The sequence below is a fragment of the Nelumbo lutea genome, chromosome 3 (assembly GCF_056320005.1).
Source record: "Nelumbo lutea isolate HS-2025 chromosome 3, American lotus-T2T, whole genome shotgun sequence".
NCBI lineage: Eukaryota > Viridiplantae > Streptophyta > Magnoliopsida > Proteales > Nelumbonaceae > Nelumbo > Nelumbo lutea.
Window position 1 is genome coordinate 13706630 of NC_142686.1, and position 21998 is coordinate 13728627.

A 21998-nucleotide genomic window follows, 5' to 3' on the forward strand; every position below is an offset into this window, starting at 1 on the left:
TAGTAAGGGGTAAGGGAGTAGAGACTTGCTACAAATAAAACGCTGCCAACCATGTCCCAACAAACTACTTCGGCCGCACATTAGGAACATCTCCCCTTCATTACTGGGAAAATGTTCCCAATTACGGCTGCAGTGGCCAGTTGGAACATGATGGGAGCGTTTTGTTGATAATCATTGTTAATCGACTAATGTAATGGCAAATGTCATCATTCAATCAACCTTACTCTATTGATATCCATTAACGGAACCGTTAGCCTATTGAATTTTCTTCTCTATCCATTTCCTATCGGGATCGGCGTGTTCCTGATTGATTCCTTCTTTCATTGTGACGGTGATGGCTTGCACAACGTGTACGCATAAATACTTATCTAATTCTATCTGGTAACATAATTGGATTGGAATCTTTTTGACTCTGTCCTATGAACCTGGGTGACCGACCATAGAGCTATCTAATGATTCCAATCCAATAATTGCTTGCATTTTCCATCGCGTTCACTGAAACTTGGTTTGGTACGTGGATTCAATGGTTCTGATTGGTGATTGCTTTCCTTTATGTGCTCCGTCAGATTAAAATCCCGTTGATTTAACATACGCTATTAGATTTCCATATTTAGAACGTTGACACTTTGAATCCACGTAGATCAAAAGCGGAAATTAATTTTCAAATTATTCAATAAATATCCCCACCATGGTTTTTTTAAATAAAAAAATCCTGTCCACTCTCTTGCAATAATTTTGCAAGAACAGGACGGAAATTATTAGTACATAAATATATGTTGTATACAATTACTGCTTAAAAGACATTGCGGCTGCAAAAAGTTCAAAAGTTCCAAGCTTTCTGCCTCTCTCTCTCTGCTTGCGCTGGATCGAGAATGTCGACGGTTACACTAGAGCCTCTGCTTCACCAGTGTTGCAGACAAAGGGCGATATTTCGCCTAGAATCGAAGAAACTAAGACCATCTCGTGTGAATTACTCTCCGAAGCTGTGCTACCACCGCAGGTGCTTCTGCAACTCCAAACCTTACAGGTTTCGGACGGTTAGGAGTAGTTCCACTGATGCAGCTCTGGTGGAGGCTTCCGAAGCTGCGGACGTCTCTTTTAGGGAGACTTTTCAGTTGAAACGTACTGAAAGGGTATGTTATGAATCATCTCATACTCGTATATATCCTCTAGTAGTTTATCCTCTTCCACGTCTGAACTTGTGGATGTACCATGAATGGCAGGTGGAAGGTAAGATCTCGGTGAGGTTGGATCCAGGAAAGGATGAAGTGAATTGGCAGCTTACAGTAGGATGCGATCTTCCAGGGAAGTGGCTCTTGCATTGGGGTGTAAACTATATCGATGACGTCGGCAGGTTTGCTATCCTTTATGGTCAATGCTTTTCGAATATGTCACTTTGAAATCTTATTCGGTTACTTGGTTCCCAAATTACAGAGAGCATTTGGCATGATCAATACGGGGCCATCCCGCCATGTTAACTAGTGAACATGTAGATATTATAATTCGGTCTCTTGTTATTTTGGAGTTTATGCTTTTATCTTCTTCTTTTTTATTTCTTATTGAATTATAATGATTAGAATTTATAAATGGAGGCCATCTGAAATGATTAGAATTTATAATCATTATTGAATTATAATGATTAGAATTTATAAATGTTTTATGTATTTTTTTTTTCAGCGAGTGGGATCAACCTCCACCTGAAATGATACCTCCTGGCTCCATTCCCATTAAGGTATCTATGGTACTCCTGGATTATGATGCTGGTGGATTAACTTTGGCTATGTCTTTTCTACGTAAGTACATATTACTATTGCCTTTTCAGGATTATGCAATAGAGACACCCTTGAAGAAGTCGTCATCAACTTCTGAAGGCGAAACATTCCATGAAGCGAAAATCAAATTTAACTGTAACAGTTCAATTGTAGCCATAAATTTTGTTCTGAAGGTCCAAACTTCCCACATTTTGCAGTCTCCAAAAAACCAACTCTCTTTTTTTTCCTTTACTTTTTTTATTTTTTTTTTATTCTTGTTTTTGAATGATAGCTTAGTTCTTTCTGGTGATCCTTTTTTTTTAAATACTAATGGGCGTTTTAAACTAGCCATGCTAGTATACACATATTTTAGAAATTTTCTATTTGGTGTTTCTAAATATAGGATGAGGAATCTGGAGCTTGGTGTCAGCACAGAGGAAGAGATTACAAAGTGCCCCTTATAAGCTACCTTCACGAAGATGCCAACATAATAGGTGCCAAAAAGAGCTTCGGTATATGGCCAGGTTGTGTGTATTGCTAATATGCAGTGTTATCCTCCATTTTTGTTGTTGATCAAGAATTTTTGTTCATTCTTACTTCTCCTTATCAATAGGTTGCTTGCTTATTTTATCCTTGTTTTAGTGTCATACCATACAGGAAAATTTCCTTTCTAATTTATGTTTAACAACAAAATTGTATCAATTTTCATCACCGTGATCCATCTGCATAATGGACAAATGAGATAAATCATGATGTTGTGGGAAATTATATGGGAATATGCTCATTATGATAGACTTTAATGTTCTACATACTTCTAGGGTGAAATTGTAACACAAATTGCTGAAGATGTTCAATTATATACTAAATAAAAAGTATCATATTTAATATACTGTTTACATAAAATGGAAAATATTGAGGAGGTTCAACAATAATCTTTAGTGATTTGGATGGGCAAATTTTTCCTTTACTGCCTAATGTTTCTTTTGGTATAAGGTAATTAGATATATTTATCTGAAGTACATTAATCTCATCTTCTTGTATATTCCATATCATTGTTGAACTGCTATTTAAGGTTCTAGATAAGTTGACTAAAAGATAGAATCCACTACTATCTCATGAATTGCAGGAGCTCTGGGGCAAATACCTAGCATTCTTCTGAAACCAGAGAAACCTACACATGAGGAAGATACTGGTGAAACAGATGATAAGAAGCAAAATAAGTGCCTTGAAGGATTCTATGAGGAACATCCTATTTTTAAAGAAGTTCCTGTTCAAAACTACATGACTGTTTCTGTTAGAAAATGCCCAGATAAAGATAAGAATCTTATTCATTTAGACACTGATCTGCCTGGAGATGTTATTGTCCACTGGGGTGTGTGCAGAGATGATGATAAAAAGTGGGAAATTCCAGTAGCTCCACATCCACCACAAACCCAAGTTTTCAAGAAAAAGGCTTTGCGAACTTTGTTGCAGGTACAAAAATGAAAAATGTTTTTACCTATATTTTGGAACTAAATAATATTTTTGTCAGCCTGTAGATGGTCACTAGACTTGTTTGAGTCTTATACTGTCAATAACTAAAACCAGTTACTTTGATTCTAAGGAAGTTGAATGTGTTGTAAACCTGATGGCTTTATCTGTTCTCATGTTCATGTAGATTGGCACTGAATCACAACTTAAAAGATTCTCGTGAAGTAGATCATTAATAGGGAGGAAGATGAGGCAATAGTGTATATATGACCCTATGTTTTATAGACTTAACAAGTTGCAGGTTCATACATGTAGAAATGGACCCCAGCATGAAACTTGAAGGGACTCTTTACCAAGTTTATGGTATATGGAAATTAAAACATTATATTCTTCGGCTAAGTTTGAAAATGAATGTAAGGTTATAATATCTAATATAATTATAAATTGTTTTAATTGTTTACTGTTCTTTACATCAACCTACAATGTTACATTTAATTGTCCTCGTTCCATCAGTTATGGCATTATATATAACATAAAAGATTTTTTTTGTAACCTTTATTATTATTGATTTAAAAAAAAATTCTATGAGATGGGAAGTTCAGACTGGTACTACCACCTAACCCTACGATTAACATTACAATTCCTCAACTGACTAATCACCAATTAGGATACACCCATTGCTGAATCCTATTTTCTCGTGCTCCTCAAGTTGAGACATCATACTTGTCTCAGATTCTGATTGGTCCTAGCCTCCTACCAACATCCATTCAGACAACATGGTCATCAATCACAAGATTAAAATTTTAGGTCCAAAATGGGTCCCATTTTATGTCAGACATTTAATTTTTTAGTTATTGTGCAACCCTTTGTCCATCCCTGTTCTTGTCACAGGTAAGTAACATAGGTTAGGCCACACTCTGGGTTGGTCCCACGCAGAGGTTGATGCTGTTTGTGGGTCTCTAATTTCCAAATAATTCACTGCAAATACATTTTTAATCTAGCATATGTCTTTTCTTTTAATACTTAATTCAGATGGTTAAAGTCATTCTGCATGTATGGATTTCAGTATGGATAAGTAAAGTATTCGTGTAGCATTTTGAGGTCTAATTAATGGTTTTGTGTGCTACATTTTTGACATGCACAGAAAGATTCTTTCAATAATAGAGTACCTCTTTCTTTGTTCTAATAGTTAAAACGGATGATTGACTATTAAGCTATGCTTGGTTTGATAGAAAGTAGGAGAGAAACAGAAAGTTGAGGGAACGTTCTTAAGGAATGTGAAATTTCTCGACACAGCCTTTTCCCTGACTTTCTGTTTCTCTATTCTTTTCTGTCAAACTAAATGCAGCCTTAGATATCAACTTACATTAGGGAAAGTGATATTTTAACCTGATTGGGAGTACTGGAGGCTAAATTGATCCACATGCTTTGATCAATGGAATGGGGAGAATAAAAGGAAGATTGTGGTGTTCCAGATCCTTTATTTGACCATGGAATGTTTATAAGTTATACACACTTAAATGCTTTGGTGACTGGCATACAGGGTGCAGGAGGACCTCGTGTAGAGGGTCTTGAAAGCAGTTTTGAAACTTCTTATCTAGTAAGGGTGCATAGTTTTGATGCTATGGGCCTATTGATTGATCATTTGTCATGTTCCTTGGAACCTGTTATTTTGAGATTTTTTTTTTCACTGATAAAGTGTTACTTTTCCTGAGAAGATAATATTCTGCAAAGGAGAATTGCTATTAGATCTGAACTTTCTTGACTAGAGGTGGTATTTGAATCTATCTTTTGGATGGTATTCATTGTGGTCATTGCTCCTTCTCACGAGCACAAAAATATCATGGTGATATATTTCAAAATAGGTGACTGGATGTGTACACTTTTATTCATGAATTATTTCTAGTTCTCTTTTTTACTTAAATTTATCTAAACTTCAAAAGTTCATGTCTAGGAGTTCACCTTTCTACTTTGCTTAGTTTTTCAATTTAGACTACTCTGTTAGGCTTCTAATTGCAAATACTTAAAGATTGTTTTCTTTTTTAATATTGGACCTCCTTTTGCAGCCAAAAGAGGATGGGCATGGATGTTGGGGACTATTCTCTTTAGATAGGGAATTTAAAGCATTGCTTTTTGTGCTGAAACTAAATGAGAACACTTGGCTGAATTATATGGGGTGTGACTTCTATGTTCCACTTTCAAAAGCCAATAGCTCTCCTGTGAAAAGCAGTCAAAGTCAAACTGAAGGTCAGGGGAAGCAAGACATCTTATATCTTCCCAAAAGTGAAGTTTCTGAAGTAGTTATTAATGAAAGAGATGAATCAAGTTCTTCAGGAATATCTGGAAAAATGGCAGATGCTGATAAGGTTGTTGCTCAGGGTGGTTATACTGATGGTATCATCAATGAAATAAGAAATCTGGTAAGTGATATCTCATCTGAAAAGAGTCATAAAACAAAAAACAAGGAAGTACAAGAAAGCATACTTGAGGAAATTGAGAAGTTAGCTGCTGAAGCCTATAGTATCTTCAGAAGCTCTACTACAACATTTTTGGAGGAGGCTATTTCAGATGCTGAGACCTTGAAACTACCTCTGAAGATATGCTCAGGAACGGGCTCAGGATATGAAATACTCTGCCAAGGATTTAACTGGGAATCTCATAAATCTGGTAGATGGTACATGGAGTTAACTGAGAGAGCCAGTGAATTATCTTCACTTGGTTTCACTATTCTATGGTTACCACCGCCTACAGAATCCGTTTCACCTGAGGGTTACATGCCAAAAGATTTATACAACCTCAATTCCAGGTATTCCTAGACAACACAAAAAAGTAACTTTTGCTTTCCTTAGTTATATGCAAACTTCTTTTCAACTTATTGATCCAAAAAAGGAAAAACGTTTCAACTTAAACTAAGCCATAGAGGATATTACTTACTAGTATTTGTATGTAATCATCACATTTATAACATAACTCCATCAATATCTGTTCCATTATAATCAGCACATGATTACTATAGCCCTACATGCCAACTGTTAGCATCTTCTTAGATGAAAAATTAATACTTCATTCACTATGATTTTTTTTATATTTCACTTTGGATCTTTCAGCTATTGTAATGGATAATTCTCTGGTTGAATAATTAGCTAGGAAGTTTTCATGTCAAGTCTTTGAACTAATGTTGGTCCTGGCTATCCGGGGAGTTGGTAGGGGGACAGGATATGAACCTAACCTCTGGCACTTTTTTTGCACAAGGTAGCCACTTTCAGACTTGAACCTGTGCTCTCAAGCTTGTCATCCCGAATTTTATCAAACACCAATTTTTGGCTCATATTGGACCAATAATTTAATGTATACAAACAATTTTTTACTCATAAAGATCAAGTTCATTGCAGGTACCTTAGAATATTTCTTCTTTTTTCACAGGATGCCACACCTATGCTAATTTCCAATTACTACCTTTGCTATTTGTGGTTTTCCCATCTGAACTTGTCTCTTTATATATTTGATAGCAGTAGATAAAGACACCTTAGGAGCAAAACTGTAAAGCTAGAATACTGATCACTCTCTTATAGTTTTGTCCCAAGAATATGGACCCCACTGTTAAGGCCTGATGCAATCATGGTTGAAAGTAAGAATGTTCAAAGAAACTTTTTTCTGCTTGTAGTTCTCTTTGATTGGGCCCCATTGTAGACTGGTTGCTCACTTGTTTTAGACTGGATACAACCTCTACTTGAATTCTATTATCTCTTTTTCTATAGTCTCTCCTAAAACCTAAGCTTTCAGTATGCATTTTATTTTTTATGGTCCTTGCAAAGAATTCATGGATTCCTCAATGAAATGACCAATGCCTGACATGATGAAGTTCTACTCTTCAGTGAGCCTGGTATATATTTCTTTCTTTTTTCATGGAACAGAATAATCATATATAATGATCTGATAATTAGATACCATTATTATTTTGAACAGAGGGCCTTCATCTTGACCTTTATCATGGTATATACCAGATATGGAAGTACGGAGGAACTAAAGTTAGTCGTGAAGTGTTTCCATCAAGTTGGCATCAAAGTTCTTGGTGACGTTGTCTTAAATCACCGTTGTGCTCACTATCAGAATAAAAGCGGTGTTTGGAATATTTTTGGTGGTAAGTTGAATTGGGATGATCGTGCAATTGTTGGAGATGATCCACATTTCCAGGTATGAAATGCAACTGGATGACTGTTCATCATTAGTAGATTTAGGCTAAATGTTTTATCCTGTACTCATTTCATGTTAAAGGAGATTTTGTGTGCAGTTAAATAGTATAGATATTATAACAAGTTTTATGGTCTACATCAAGGTTTAATGTATCGTAAATGCAAGGTATCGGAAAGGTAATTTCAACAGACGTATTGGGATGCGCTTGGATACACATGGATATGGACGGAAAACTAGGATACACATAAATATTCTAGAAAACTCAAATAAATACTAAAAAATATATTAATAACAATAGTTATAAGTTTTATATGATTGTAAATAAGTTATTTAAAAGTAAAAAACTGTAATTTAATGGTTTATATAAAGTTCGAGATATTGGACCATAAAACTTTTATTATAATGCATAGTATATTTTTTGTCCTCCTTAGAGCGCAATGTATTTGCATATGAACATCAATCTGAACATCATAGATATACATAAACATGCTAAAGTATTGGGAGACATAATTGTTTATGGAGTAAATTGATAACTCATAGAAGATAAATTATAGGGAGAAGTACCAATCAGCCCAGATCAGAATTCTCTAGCCCCAAAGTACAGGGGGAATGCATCCTGACCATGTAGTAGGGGGGAGGGGGGCTGGAATTCAGAATTCTGCATCGTGTGTTTTTGTACTTCTCCGTAAATTATATGGTGTTTGGATTAGCTAAACTTAATGAGCATGGTAAGAATGTCATATAAAGCGTATGAATATAATAGAAGTGTCAAAGCATTTTGATTGATAACATTAATTTTTTTTGGTTTCTGTTAGCATAATTATATTATATTAGTTGTATGTAATACAAGGTCAAGTTGAATGAAGTTGATTCTGACTCAAATCTAGCGTCAAGATTCTTGAATTCTATTGGTGATAATTGTTAGTAAGGAACATGCAAAAAAGAAACTTTCTTCTGATGTTTCCTTTTGAAGTCCTGTCAGATTTCCTTTTTATTATTTCTTTTCAAAGTAAAGTTCCAATTTTACCTGTTGTACTTCATGGACATAGATTTTAAACCTTACATCTCCAATAGGAGCATTTTGAATCAGAAACTCTCTAAAAGTGGAATCTCTTCTTTCTTTATGATGCTTTTATCTTCACCTTATTTCTATATATCTTCTCTAACTAAAGTTGTATGCATTTCTATAGTTTGGATTTTTTAGTTCAATAGATTACCTCATGAACCAGGTACAGTTCAGAAATTGCAAAATTTAGATAGCCAAATAGTATAATTCTACTTTTGAATGGTCAATGATGTCATGGAAAATAGTTAGATAGAAGCGTTTGATCCTGGAAGGTGATTCAAAGGTGGTGGTTAGCTGGTTGAAGAAAGAGGACAGTGGATTGTGGAACTTTAACAATGAAAAGAAACAGTTCTTATGGCTGTGTAGGGACATTGAGATCCAATACAGTTGGGTGAAGAGGAGTACCAACTCATTTGCGGATGGGTTGGCCAAGCAAGGGGTGAATAGGGAGTCTGTCTTTTGGGCTAGTTTTTAATTTTTTCTCTTTGTTTCCTCTTTGCATTCTGTTATTGGGGAGCTAAGATACTTTATCTACCCTCTTGTATCCATAATCCCTCTTTTCTTTTAATTTAATGAAGCTGGTGTTATTGATAAAAAAAAAAGTTAGATAGAAGTTAATTATTGGAATATTATGGTTGACTCAAATGCTTTTGAATGGGAAGCAAATTTCGTGCATCTGTTTCCTAGTTTACAAACCTTTTGACTTTAAGGAACACTTCAAATTTTGTTTCATATTGTGAATTTCAGTCTCCAAGCTTTAGCACTCCACCTGTTACATGCCCTCCATTTCTATGTTGTTGTATCTACATTTTGGGATCTCTTATTTTTCTTCCTTTTGTTCTACAGGGCAGGGGAAACAAGAGTAGTGGGGATAACTTCCATGCTGCTCCAAACATTGATCATTCACAAGAATTTGTGAGAAATGATTTGAAGGAGTGGCTCTGTTGGCTGAGGTTTGAAAAATCCTAGCTTTCTTTATATTTGTTCCCCTAGGGGTTCCTTTAATACATCATGTGATTCATCTTTTTTTTCCTCTCTCTTGACTTGTATAGGTCAAATTCATTAAAAAATGGTTTCAAGACTTGGCCATTTATTGACATTTAAAGGGCTGGATCATGGGTTAGAAATTTCTTTGTCTAGTTAACCTATTTATGGATCACATCTTGTCGTAACTTAAACTTGATTACATGTATGCAATACATCATAAGGAAAAAAAGGAGTGCTTTTTTGTCCTAAAATTAAGAAACTTATTTCATCTTTAATCGGATCAAGAAAGTTGAAAATTACACCTACAGCAATTAGATAATGCAAGAAAAGAAGAAAAGAGAGAAAGAGAAAGAAGAAGAAAAGAGAGAAAGAGAAAGAGGAAGAAAAGAAGTTTTCAGCATGATTTTCAAACCGCCATTGACCTAGACGGTCAGACCGTTTGTCTCGGGAACCATCTAGGCAACCGGTTTCGTTTTACCCCAAATCCGATCCCTGGCCAAAAACTGTTGAATCGATCAACAACCTGTTGACCCAAGCGGTTGAACCGTCTACCCGTTCAACGGTTTTGGCCATTTTTATTTTTACTTATTTTTTTAATTTTTTTAATTTTTGTTGTCAGAACTGGCCGTCCGTTCTAACCGGATGGTCGAACCGTCAACCTAGAAACCGGTGGCCAGAATGGTTCCATTTCCGAGTCATTTTTTAAAACCATGGTTTTCAGCAATAGGTTGTGGAAGAAGAAAAGAAAGGAAGGGAGAAAAGAAGAATTCGAACCTCTCTCTCTCTAGCCCCCTTTCATCACTTTTATTAATAATTTTAAGTCTGATTACAATTACTTGGATGCCCTTAATGGGGCAGCTAGCATTAAAGAGATAATTAAAGAAAATAAAAGAAGGCCCATAAAGCCCATAACTAAGAAAAATAACTTTTAAACACTACTTAAAAGAAATAAATAACACTAGGACCCATTCGGCCCATTCTCACTACACTCCCCCTCAAGCTTAGCATAGATGTCAATCATGCCCAGCTTGCTTACATAATGTTGAAGCTTTGCCTTTGGGACTCCCTTAGTTAGAAAATCTTCTAATTGCTCTTCTAATGCAATGAAAGGTAGACACACCTCTCTTGAAGCCACTCTCTCCTGTATAAAGTGTATATCTACCTCAATGTGCTTAGTTCTATCATTCTGAACTGGGTTTTGAGCAACGCTAATAGCAACTCGGTTATAGTAGAAAGGTGGTGAAATAAAAATCTGCAAAAGAAAAGAATATTTCTTGAAGAAGAAGAGAAGAAAGGAGAAAAGGAAGAGAAAAGATTTGAGAGAGAAAAGAGAGCAATAATGCTGGCCGCCCTCTTCACTATTATTTATAGTCTGAAATAATAAAGAGTACAAAGACAAATATGCTCTTATAAGGCGGCTAACACATAAAACAATTAAAATAACTGCTCAAAAAGGACCCAACAAGAGTGTTGTGGTCCTCACTTCCTATCTAAACAATAAATAATAAAAAACTATCACTATAGACTACACAATTTGTCTAAAATCTCAACACTCCCCCCCAAGTTGGGAGTAAATGTCACACATTCCCAACTTGCGTAGATTGTATTCAAGCTTATTCTTTGCAACCCCTTTGGTGAAGACATCAGCCAATTGTAGTTCAGAGGAGACATTAGGCAAGCAGACTTCTCCAGTTGTCACCCTTTCTCTTATGAAGTGCCTATCAACCTCAATGTGTTTAGTCTTGTCATGCCTAATTGGATTGTGGGCAATATTTTTTGCAGCTTGGTTGTCATAATATAATATCATGGTCTCCTTAGCTTTTATTCTAATCTCACTTAGTAGAGATCTCACCCAAAGTACTTTTGAAACATCATGAGCCATAGATCTATATTCAGCCTCTGCACTTAATCTAGCCATAACTGACTATTTTTTTACTCTTCCATGAGACCAAGTTTCCTCCCACAAAGGTGCATACCCTTGATGTAGATCTCCTGCCATCTAAGCAGCCTGCCCAATTTACATCTGTGTAGGGCTCCAACTTTAAATTTTCATGGTCTAAGAAAAGAATCCCTTTACCAGGATGCTTCTTCAGGTATGCAAGTATCCTCTTAATGGCTTCCCAATGCTGAACCCAAGAAGCATGCATATACCAACTCACAACACTAACAACATAGGAGATGTCTGGACGTGTCATACATAAATATAGTAGCCGGCCTACCATCCTCTGATATCTTCCCACATCCTTAACCAACTCACCATCAAAAGCATTAATTCTATGATTTGGGTCAATAGGAGTATCAATTGGTTTAGTTCCTAGCTTCCCAGTCTCCTGTGGTAAGTCCAACACATTCTTCCTCTGAGAGATGAAAATCCCATACTTGGATCTTGCACCCTCAATCCCCATAAAGTATTTCAGTTCACCTAGATCCTTGATCTCAAACTCTTGATGTAGTGACTTCTTGAGTGCATCAATCTCCTTCAGATCATTTCCTGTAACAATTATACTATCTACATATACAATCAATACTGACAAGAGTGTCGCTCTCCTTTTTACAAAGAGAGTATGGCTGGATTGAGTCTGTGTGTACACAAAACAGATAAGTGCTCCTCTGAACTTGTCAAACCATGCCCTAGGTGACTATTTCAAGCCATATAGCGATTTCTCCAGCCAACAAACTTTTCCCTTACCAACATTCTCATAAAAACCAACTAGAATGTCCATATATACCTCCTCTTGCAAATCACCATTAAGGAAAGCATTTTTAACATCAAGCTAGAATAGAGGCCATGAATAGGTAGCTGCTAGGGACAAGAGAATCTGAACTAAGATCATCTTAGCAACTAGTGAAAAAGTCTCAAGGTAAACAATACCATAAGTCTGTGTATACCCTTTTGCAACCAACCTTGTCTTGTACCTCTCTATGCTGCCATCAACCTTTTATTTCATAGTGAACACCCATCTGCATCCGACTGTCTCTTTGTCTGTAGGAAGATCAACTATTTCCCATGTTTGATTTTTAACCAAGGCTTCCATTTCTTCTTGCACAACTTGTTTCCACTCAAGTTTGGAGAGAGCTTTATTGACATTCCTAGGTATAGACACAGAATCCAAGGAAGAAAGGAAAGCATGGTAAGAGGGTGATAAGGCATTGTAGGAGAGGTGGTGTGAAATGCAATGGGCTATGCACTTTCTCTTCCCTTTGCGGAGTGCAATGGGAAGATCAAGATCAAAGGGATCAGCTGCCACAATAGTGCTAGGTACATAAACATCATTATCAGGGGAAATAACAAGCTCAAGCTCAAGGGAAATACCTGGAACTGTATCAACCAAACCTGGGATCTCAGATGGACTGATGGAGAGTGGTGCAGGTTCTTCTATCTGAGCATGTATGGAGTCAACCCTCTTCTGGTGGCGTTGATATGTGAGGCTGACCATAGTGGATCGGGCAATGGGACTGTAGTTGCTGATGGTGGAATAGGTGGATCAGATGAAGGAACAAATGACACCGGAAGAGGGATAGGTTGTGAGTTCTCCTCCCCAAAACACTCCCCCCGATGAGAACCACTCAAGAAAAGGAAATAATACTCAAAAAAATGTAACATCCATAGTAGCAAAGTATGAGGACAAGTCCTTCTCAAAGTATTCTCTAGCATTATCTAATTTGAAGACTTTAGTCCTCACTCCAAATTGTGTGAAAACCATCTGGTAGAACTACCACACCAAAATGGGTACTTCATCACGTGATTTCATCATATATATCCAAGAATACCGTGTACAATCATCCACAAACAAGAGAAAATAACGGTAACCACCCATGGAAGAAATGTGGTAAGGACCCCATACACCAGTATGAACAATATCAAAAGCAAAGGAACTTCTTTTATTACTTGGTTTAAAAGAGTGTCTACAATGCTTTTTGATGAGGGCGGATTTGGCCCCCAACTCAGCCTGGTCAGCTCGGCACCCAAGTCCTTATCCAGCAAAAATCCTCCACTTCGGCCTCCGAGTCATCGGCCACCTAGAAGTAGTCCGAACAACAGGGTGCTGCCAAAAAACCCTTCATCACTTTCCTAACTGACAGTTTTCACATTCCAAACTGGACAACTGAATAGAATCAAACAACTTTGGAAACAAAAACCTCAATGAAATGAAAGAAAGATGACCAAAATGATTATGCCAAAGCATAAACTACTGACTCAGATTCACTACTACTACTACTGTTACTAACATGATGACTTGGGTGTGTCATAATCTCATCCAGAAGGTAGACTCCATTCACCTCACGACTACTCCCAACCGTCATTTGTGATTCTAGGTCCTGCAAAACACAATTACCCGAAAGAAAGGTCATTGAGCAGTTCAAATTTTTTGTCAAAGAGCTTACTGAAAGAAGATTAATGTGGAGTTTAGGGACATGTAAGGCAGAGGATAAAGAAGGTAGATATATTGGTCATGTAAGGCAGACTATTCCCTTTCCCAGCAAAGCACAACTGGTAAGAACTAAAGAAGGTAGATATATTGGTCATGTGCTCAGATGCTCCTAAGTCTATAATCCAAGGAGGTCCCTCCTTACTTGAGGTGGATACATGATTTGCAACTGCATATGAACTACCTGTATAAGCAAAGGAAGTAGTATGTTTGGCTCCTGCATTGTTCTGCCCATCTGAAGAACTAAAACTGGCTGAATCCTTCTTACTCATAAGCTGTCCATATTTTTCTAATTCAATCCTCATTGTTGCTACTGCAATGGACTCTAGATCATCCTGGGAGAGGGGTCCTGAAGAGTCTCCTGTAATTGCCACATTTGCATTTCCCTTCTTGTTCTTGATCCGAGCTGGTACGAGATGAGGGTAAAGCTTTCAACAGGTGTCTCTGGTATGATTAGTCTTCTCGCAATAGTCACACACCAAATCCTTCTTGTCCTCCTTCTAGCCTCACTACTCCTCCTGTCTCCATTTGATTTAGATTTAACCGTACTAACCATAGCTGGCTGATCAATCCCAGGTTGTCTCAACATGACATTCCTCTTGCTCTCCTCCCCAGAGACAAAGGCATAAGCTTGAGAAAGAGTCATACTTTCTCTAGAAAGGAGATGTTGCCTGGCAATGTCGAATTCAAGGTTCATCCCAACCAAGAACTCAAAAACCCTATTCTTTTCTACCAACCCTTGATAGGTTGTTGCATCCTTCATACTCTCCCAAACCACAATTTCTAAGTGGTCGATCTCCTACCAAAGGATTTTCAGCATGGAGAAATAGGTGGCAAGAGGTCTACTCCCTATTTTGTACTAATCACCTATTTCCTTAACTTATAGGCTCTAGCTACATTTTGTTTCTAGGAATAGGTTTTAGTCACTCCATCCCAAATCTCCTTTGTAGTATTAGCCCCCAAAAAAACTTTTACTAATGTGAGGTAACATAGAGTTACACAACCAAGTCATCACCATGTAATTCTCCTACACAACTTACCCTGCATTTCCTTGCCATATATACCAAGAGGAAAGGACATATATACCTCTTATGAGATCACCATTCAGGAATGCATTCTTAACATCAAATTGATACAAAGGCCAATCATAGCTCATGACTAAGGATAAAAGAACTCTCACCAAAGTCATCTTAGCAATTGGAGAAAAGATCTTAGTGTAATCTATCCCATATACCTGGGTATATCCCTTGGCAACAAGCTGAGCCTTACACCTCTCAATTGACCCATCTGCACGATACTTGATAGTGAAAACCCACTTGCACCCAACAGGTTCCTTCCCAGTTGGCAAATCAACAATATCCCAGGTATTGTTTTTATGAAGGACTTCTATTTCAGTACTCATAACATCTGTCCAATCTGGTGTGGCTAAGGCTTTTGACATAGACTTTGGGATGGATTGAGAGGAAATGGAGGCTAGAAAGGCATAATAGGATGGGGACAACAAGTTGTAGAAAAGGTGTTTGGAAATACAACATGTTGTATATATATATGAGATATGCATAGTTTAGAAAATTTTGTTACTATGACTCCTATAATTCTATGAGTAGGAGCCATTGATAGGTTCATTGGAAAAAATATTGAGATTATGTTTATGAGACTGAGAACATGGGTTTAAGTCTAAGAGCAGCCACTTTGTGCAAAAAAATGCCAAAGGTTAGGTCCCTATCCAGTCTATACCTCCCGAGACACTAGAAAGCTGCCTCTGTTGTTGGTTAATGGTTAATGGCCCTTTTACTCCTATAACTCTATGGTTATAAAAAAAGAACCTTATTACATGGTTAATAGACAAAAAAGGGCCACTACCCAATGTTGGTCCCAGCTATCCAGGGTCTTAGGAGGGGTGGACTGGATACAGACATACTCTTTGGCATATTCTTGCATGAAGTGGCTGCTTTTGGACTCAAACGCACCCTACTCTCAATCTCATCAACCCAAGATTTTACCATTGCACCAGGCAATGACCCCAAAAAGTAGACAAAAAATTAAAAAAGAAAAACAAAAGATAGATTTTTTATATAAGAACAATAAAGAAAGGCATTTGTTTAACTCTGTACTTGTTTATGATTGATAATTTGCGATTTTTATAACTCTGTACTCATTTTCTTCTCATTAATAAAATTTATCTTTTCTTGCTGATAAAAAGGCATTAGTGTTGTTGTAAGTTGCATGGACATCAAAGAAACATAGTTTCAATTTGATCTAGTCAGAATTCTACAGAAGTCTTTCCGATGACACAGATCCTCATCACTTTGCTGAGTATCAGCATGATGATCTTGGACTTGACTGTACATTGTTCTCAAAACATGGATGTAGTCATTTACTAAATTCGATACCTTTCTCGGCCTTTTGGATAAGATCAAGTGTAGTATCTGTTCTGATCATTTACTAAGTTTGCTTATCCTAGAGGTGGTCTTCAATTAACTTTTTGGAACTATGTTGCACAAATTCTTGGTTTGTGCTGCATATATTTGCAATATCCGAATATCCGAAACAACAGTGCAATGCATATACCCATCTATTATTGAAATTGTAACAAAAGAAGAAGAGAAAAATACTATTTTAGGCAACAAATTCCAATGCTTTTGCTTTTCTTTTGCTCTTCCTGATGTAGAATTTTCATTTTCATTCTTCATTTAAAGTCCATTCCTCCTTTTCTCAAAAATAATTTGCATTGTACATTTAAAGTCGAACACTTGATGTTCAGTTAAGATGTTCTTATTTAAGTCCATTCCTCCTTTGTGTCCTATGATAAATGGTTTTTGAAAGCATTATAATATGGTTTCTGCTGAAACATGGCATGTAGGGAAGAAATTGGGTATGATGGATGGAGACTTGATTTTGTACGTGGGTTCTGGGGTGGTTATGTCAAGGATTACTTGGAAGCAACTCAACCCTACTTTGCAGTAGGTGAATATTGGGATTCTCTCAGTTATACATATGGTCAAATGGATCACAATCAAGATGCACACAGGCAGAGGATTATTGACTGGATTAATGCCACTAATGGAACTGCTGGGGCATTTGATGTCACTACAAAAGGAATCCTTCATTCTGTAAGACTGTAGTTAGATGCCTTCCTGAATTGTTTATGCAATTTCTCTCTTATGCTATGGACAATTCACTAGTAGATTACTTGAATCTTTGTTCACCATAACAATTGATAAGATAGCAATTGAGTCATCCCCATTCCTAAGATTATTCATCCACAATATGTCAAAGATTTTCTTTATGTTCTAACATGACCAAGTATATTAGTCAATTCCAGTTCCACTTTCACTTTCTGTAGCCTAAGCACTGTTTCTGCTCAAATGTCCATGTACAACTGCTGTCAAAGAGCTCCCAAAAAGCTTTGCAAAGGTTCTAATTATTCTACCAACACCTTTATCTTCACTTTTCTAACATCAGATTTTAAACTGGAAGGGTTTCCTTACCCTTTTGTCCTTCAATTGTAATACTTCAATGATCTCTGTGTCCAATTATGCATGATGGGAGTACACCTGGTAAGGCGGCTTATCATTGATTATTTATGTTAATTTTGCCTGTGTATAGCCTTTTCATATGATGGAAATTGAGACTATAATATTCTTTATTTTGTAATAAAAGCATCACGATATTCTTATGATATGTAAATTCTTCAAAATAGGCTCTTGAAAGATGCGAGTATTGGAGATTGTCAGATCAAAAGGGAAAACCGCCTGGGGTTGTTGGATGGTGGCCATCACGTGCTGTTACCTTTATAGAGAATCATGATACAGGTTCTACTCAGGTTTGGACTGTTTCTATACTTTTGTATTCCCCCAAGTTTATGCATCCTTCCATCATTTCACAGTATTTCCCAAATTTTCTGTTTCATGTCATCTTTCCTATCAGGATAGGAGCATTATTATAGTGCACTTAAGAACCAATGGACCAGATGCCAACTCAGAAAACTGTCCTTGGGGATGCCAGTTAATAGAAAAATATAGAGCCTTCATGGAACCCACCTTATATATCATAAGCCTAAATTGGTTTTTTACAAAATAAATAAATAATTGCAGGAGCCATGGTCTCCCTCAGCCTCCCTTGGTTTCATTCCTGCAAGGAGTACTCTTTGGTTTAGAAAAATAAGCATTTCTGTGTAAACATTTCAAAACCAAGAGGTTAGATATGAAATTTGTATATCCTGACAAGATGATGCTTATTTTATGGACTACAACTTTCTTATTTAGTTATTAGTTTCCAGGTTAAACTTCTCAGAAACATGTAATGTTCCACTGAAGGAAATTAATTAAGGAAACAAGTTTTCTTTCTCCATTTCTATATCGTAACATGTTTAATCCATAGGTTGCTCCTGTTTACAATTGTTTGTCACCTGGAAAACAGGTAATAGTCTAAAAACTACAAAAGTTTTGGACTACCGTAACTATTTGACTATTTGAGGTTGATTTTATCAATCATCTTAGTGTCAAAAATTAAAACCACTTTCTCTTTAGTTGGGAAAGTTTTTGCTGTATTACTATTTTTCCTATTAAATTGTCATGATTAATGCATTGGCTATATATGGCATGTCATTAAGGGCAGATAATTTTATTCCATCTAAAACAGAGGTCAACCCCTGTATACAACTGCCCCATGACAACTGGTTTATTTAATCCTTGTAAGATGGAGGCCTAAACTGCAGGCAGGAACCCGGATGCAGGAGTTGTTGAACAGAAGTTAGATGTGTTGACATGGCCCAATCTGTTTATTTTATTGTTAAGAACTGAATATACTATTTTTTTATTTCACTTTTGGGATTCCTCAAAGGATGTCTATTAAGGTATGGAAGACCATTATCACTAGTTTATATTGAAAAGATTTGCTAACTTGGCATTCTGTTTATTCTGAAGGGTCATTGGAGATTCCCAAGTGGAAAGGAGATGCAAGGGTACGCCTACATCCTGACTCACCCAGGAACACCAGCAGTCTTCTATGACCACATTTTTTCTCACTATCAGTCAGAAATTTCAGCGCTTATCTCACTAAGACACCGTACTAAGATTACCTGCAGGAGTGCCGTATGTACCCTAGATCCCATTCACTTTCCAAAATTATTATTATTATTATTATTTTAGTTTTATTTGTGAACATATTTTCTTTTTCCTGGGAGTGGGGGGAGATAAAAAGCGGGCTGTGCATGCTGGGTTTGTTGGTTAAGACAGACCTGTTCAGAACTTCAGATGATACATCTATATATATATATATATATATATATATATATATATATATATATATATATATATATATATATATATATATATATATACTAAAAGGCAATGTGCCAAGCTGGCACTTTCCTGCTTCCTGGTTTCTTCTCAAAGTCATTTATTTTTTTTCTGTTTTTTTTGAATTTTATAATTTTAAAATTCAACAAAATAATTCAAGTGACCAATCACCTTTAAGACTTTTAACAATCATTAATACATCATTAACTCTCTCTCTCTCATCTTTTCCATTAAGTCTTTTCCATTATATATATATATATATATATATTTGCATTAAACTGTAATTATTAATAAAGATTAATTATACTGAAATTGAGATTCAAAGATATATTATTACGCTAAATAATTTACTTCCGTTCAAAATTATAATCCATTTATATTCCATTTGAAAATAATAAAAATAAATTAGTAAGTTACTTAAATAAAATAAAATTAATTATTAATTATTGTTGTTGGTAAAAATATTTTTATTAATATAATAAAAATAATTTAATTAATAAAATGAATAAGATAAATAAAAAACTAATATCAATTTAAAATTAATATAAAACTAATACAAAATGATCAAACAATTATTAGTTCTATAATTAAATTTTATTAATTTAAAACCAAGTTAAGTTCCATTAAAAATAAAATTTATATAAATGTCATAAGGAATTTAAATTTAATAAAAAATTAATATACTTAAATAAATTCAATTTATACTAAAAATAAGGAAAATTATAAAAACCTCTTTGGGTTTTCTAACAATCCTATGAAGCTCCCCAGTTTTTTGACCTTAACAAAACCTCCCCTATTGTTTTGAAAAAAAGATGCAAATGCCTTCTTTTCGTTAGCATTCCAAATAAAAAATGTTGATGTAATGCATTAATTCTACTTCACTTCAGCCTTTTTACCTTATTTTGCCCAAGAAGAATAAGGAGAATTATTCTTTGAAAGTCATCTGGAAAAATAAACTAGTAAAGGGTAAGGTTGAAACTTTAAATTATGTATGATAATGCATTAACAATGATAAGACTTCAATGTCTATATTATGAGAAGCCAAGGGAAAGGAGGTATTTGCATTTTTTTCTCAAAACTATAAGAGAGGCCTTTGTTTGGGTCAAAACACAAGGGTGGTTTATAGAATTGTTTTAAGTGGATGCTTTTTTATAAACTTACCTAGAAATAATACAAGAATAATAATAAACCAATAAAAATTAATAAAAAAAGTTATTTTTCAAATTTATCTAGACAATAGGAAATTGGTCATTCTCACTAAAGTGCAACTTAAATTGTGATTGGCTAAACTAGACATAACCCCAAAAAATAATACTTGAATTGAACTTAGATGGACACCACTTAATTGGAAATGTCATAGAGATCCATCTTCAATTTTGTGCATCGCATAAGCAAGCACTAAAATATAACCTTGAATACAAGTCCATGTTGCTAATAGAAGAAAGGAGGCACTACATCTTTTGTTGCTGTGTTGACTTTCCTTGGCAAAATTTAGTTCAACTTCAAGGGGCTACGTGAACATTTATTACCTATAAGATCTGGGAATTGGTGCTTTTCCATTTATTGCCAATATTAATAGAATCCACCTTAAGAACCAACCAAGTAGAATCGAGTATGTTGAGAATTCAAAAACCACTATTTGGCTTTTGCCTAACGAACTCAAACCAATACAGTTTTATCTGCCATTTCTAGACTTCATGCTGCGAGCTGGATCTGCTTGTACTGTGAACATGATTCAATTTCCTCAAGGATCTGTATTCAACAAAAAAAAAATCTTGATTCTCTTCATCATGCATCTTATAATCATCTTGGAATTTCATTTATTTTTTCCTGTTTTCATTGTCGATGTTGTTCACTATGGTGAGTTTTTGTAATATTTATGATTATACACCTAGGGATGGATGGACAGGCAGAGTTGTTCTCCTTGCCTCTAACATGTAGAATATGATCCAAGTGATTATTTATGGACCCAAATGAAAAATTGACCCACCCTGGATGTATATGATGCTACCGCACAGGGAGGGAAAACAGTTCCTTCTATTTCGGTGCGGATTATACCATTTTCTGAAATTGAGGTCCTGTCTAGTTGTCTACCTGCTTTGAAGATCATGGTTTATTGTTCTTGTCTGATGAATGATTCAGGTTCAAATAACCAAAGCAGAGCGAGAAGTATATGCAGCCATTATTGATGAAAAGGTAGCTATGAAGATTGGACCTGGCTATTACGAGCCTCCCGGTGCTTCCAGGAGATGGGTTTTGGCTGTTGAAGGGAGAGATTACAAGGTTTGGGAGGCATCGTGAATTCGTGATAACACTATGGCATTTTCTGTATTCCATGCAGTATGTTTTGATCCATGGAATGCTTCCACTTTGAATATCATTAATATTATCCACAAAACGAGCTGAAGCTACATCAGAGGAGGATGCCTAATGGTGATATGGGTGTGTGGCCTGTGTCAACCTCAAGATCCCACAACTATTATTACTGAGTTAATAAGGGGATTAAAGTAAATCAGATTTATGTAAAGGACCAATTTGGTTCCTAAAAATACCTATAAAGTGTAAAATAAGGTGGAAGTTGCAAGGATTCAGAGCTGTAAAATGAGAATATTGATTGCATTATCTTTACAGTGTAAAATTTGTGGAAGCATTCTTAGTGCCATCTTTCTTCCATATAAGAGAGTAAGTTTCTACTAGAAATGTTATTTTCTTCGTTTGGAAACAAAAAGAAGAATTAATGGGCAAGTGGGCAATTATATATATATTTGCCCCTGCTTGCTTTCTACAAGTTATGTCA

The 21998-nt window shown here is 35.8% G+C and overlaps 1 protein-coding gene and 1 pseudogene across 1 annotated transcript; both read left to right on the top strand.

The window, feature by feature from the left end:
- The first annotated feature begins 781 nt into the window (after window positions 1–781).
- Window positions 782–21874, top strand: LOC148863063 (alpha-amylase 3, chloroplastic-like). The gene is made up of 13 exons (XM_088979168.1): window positions 782–1133; window positions 1224–1354; window positions 1678–1732; window positions 1823–1945; window positions 2155–2275; window positions 2878–3224; window positions 5288–6027; window positions 7226–7415; window positions 9328–9434; window positions 16762–17011; window positions 17602–17724; window positions 18827–18994; window positions 21344–21874. Exons 1-13 carry the CDS (start codon window positions 873–875, stop codon window positions 21500–21502), a joined length of 2775 nt encoding a protein of 924 aa, XP_088835294.1. The 5' UTR covers window positions 782–872; the 3' UTR covers window positions 21503–21874.
- LOC148863064 (U2 spliceosomal RNA) lies at window positions 16288–16449 on the top strand (annotated as a pseudogene).
- Window positions 21875–21998: the final 124 nt, after the last annotated feature.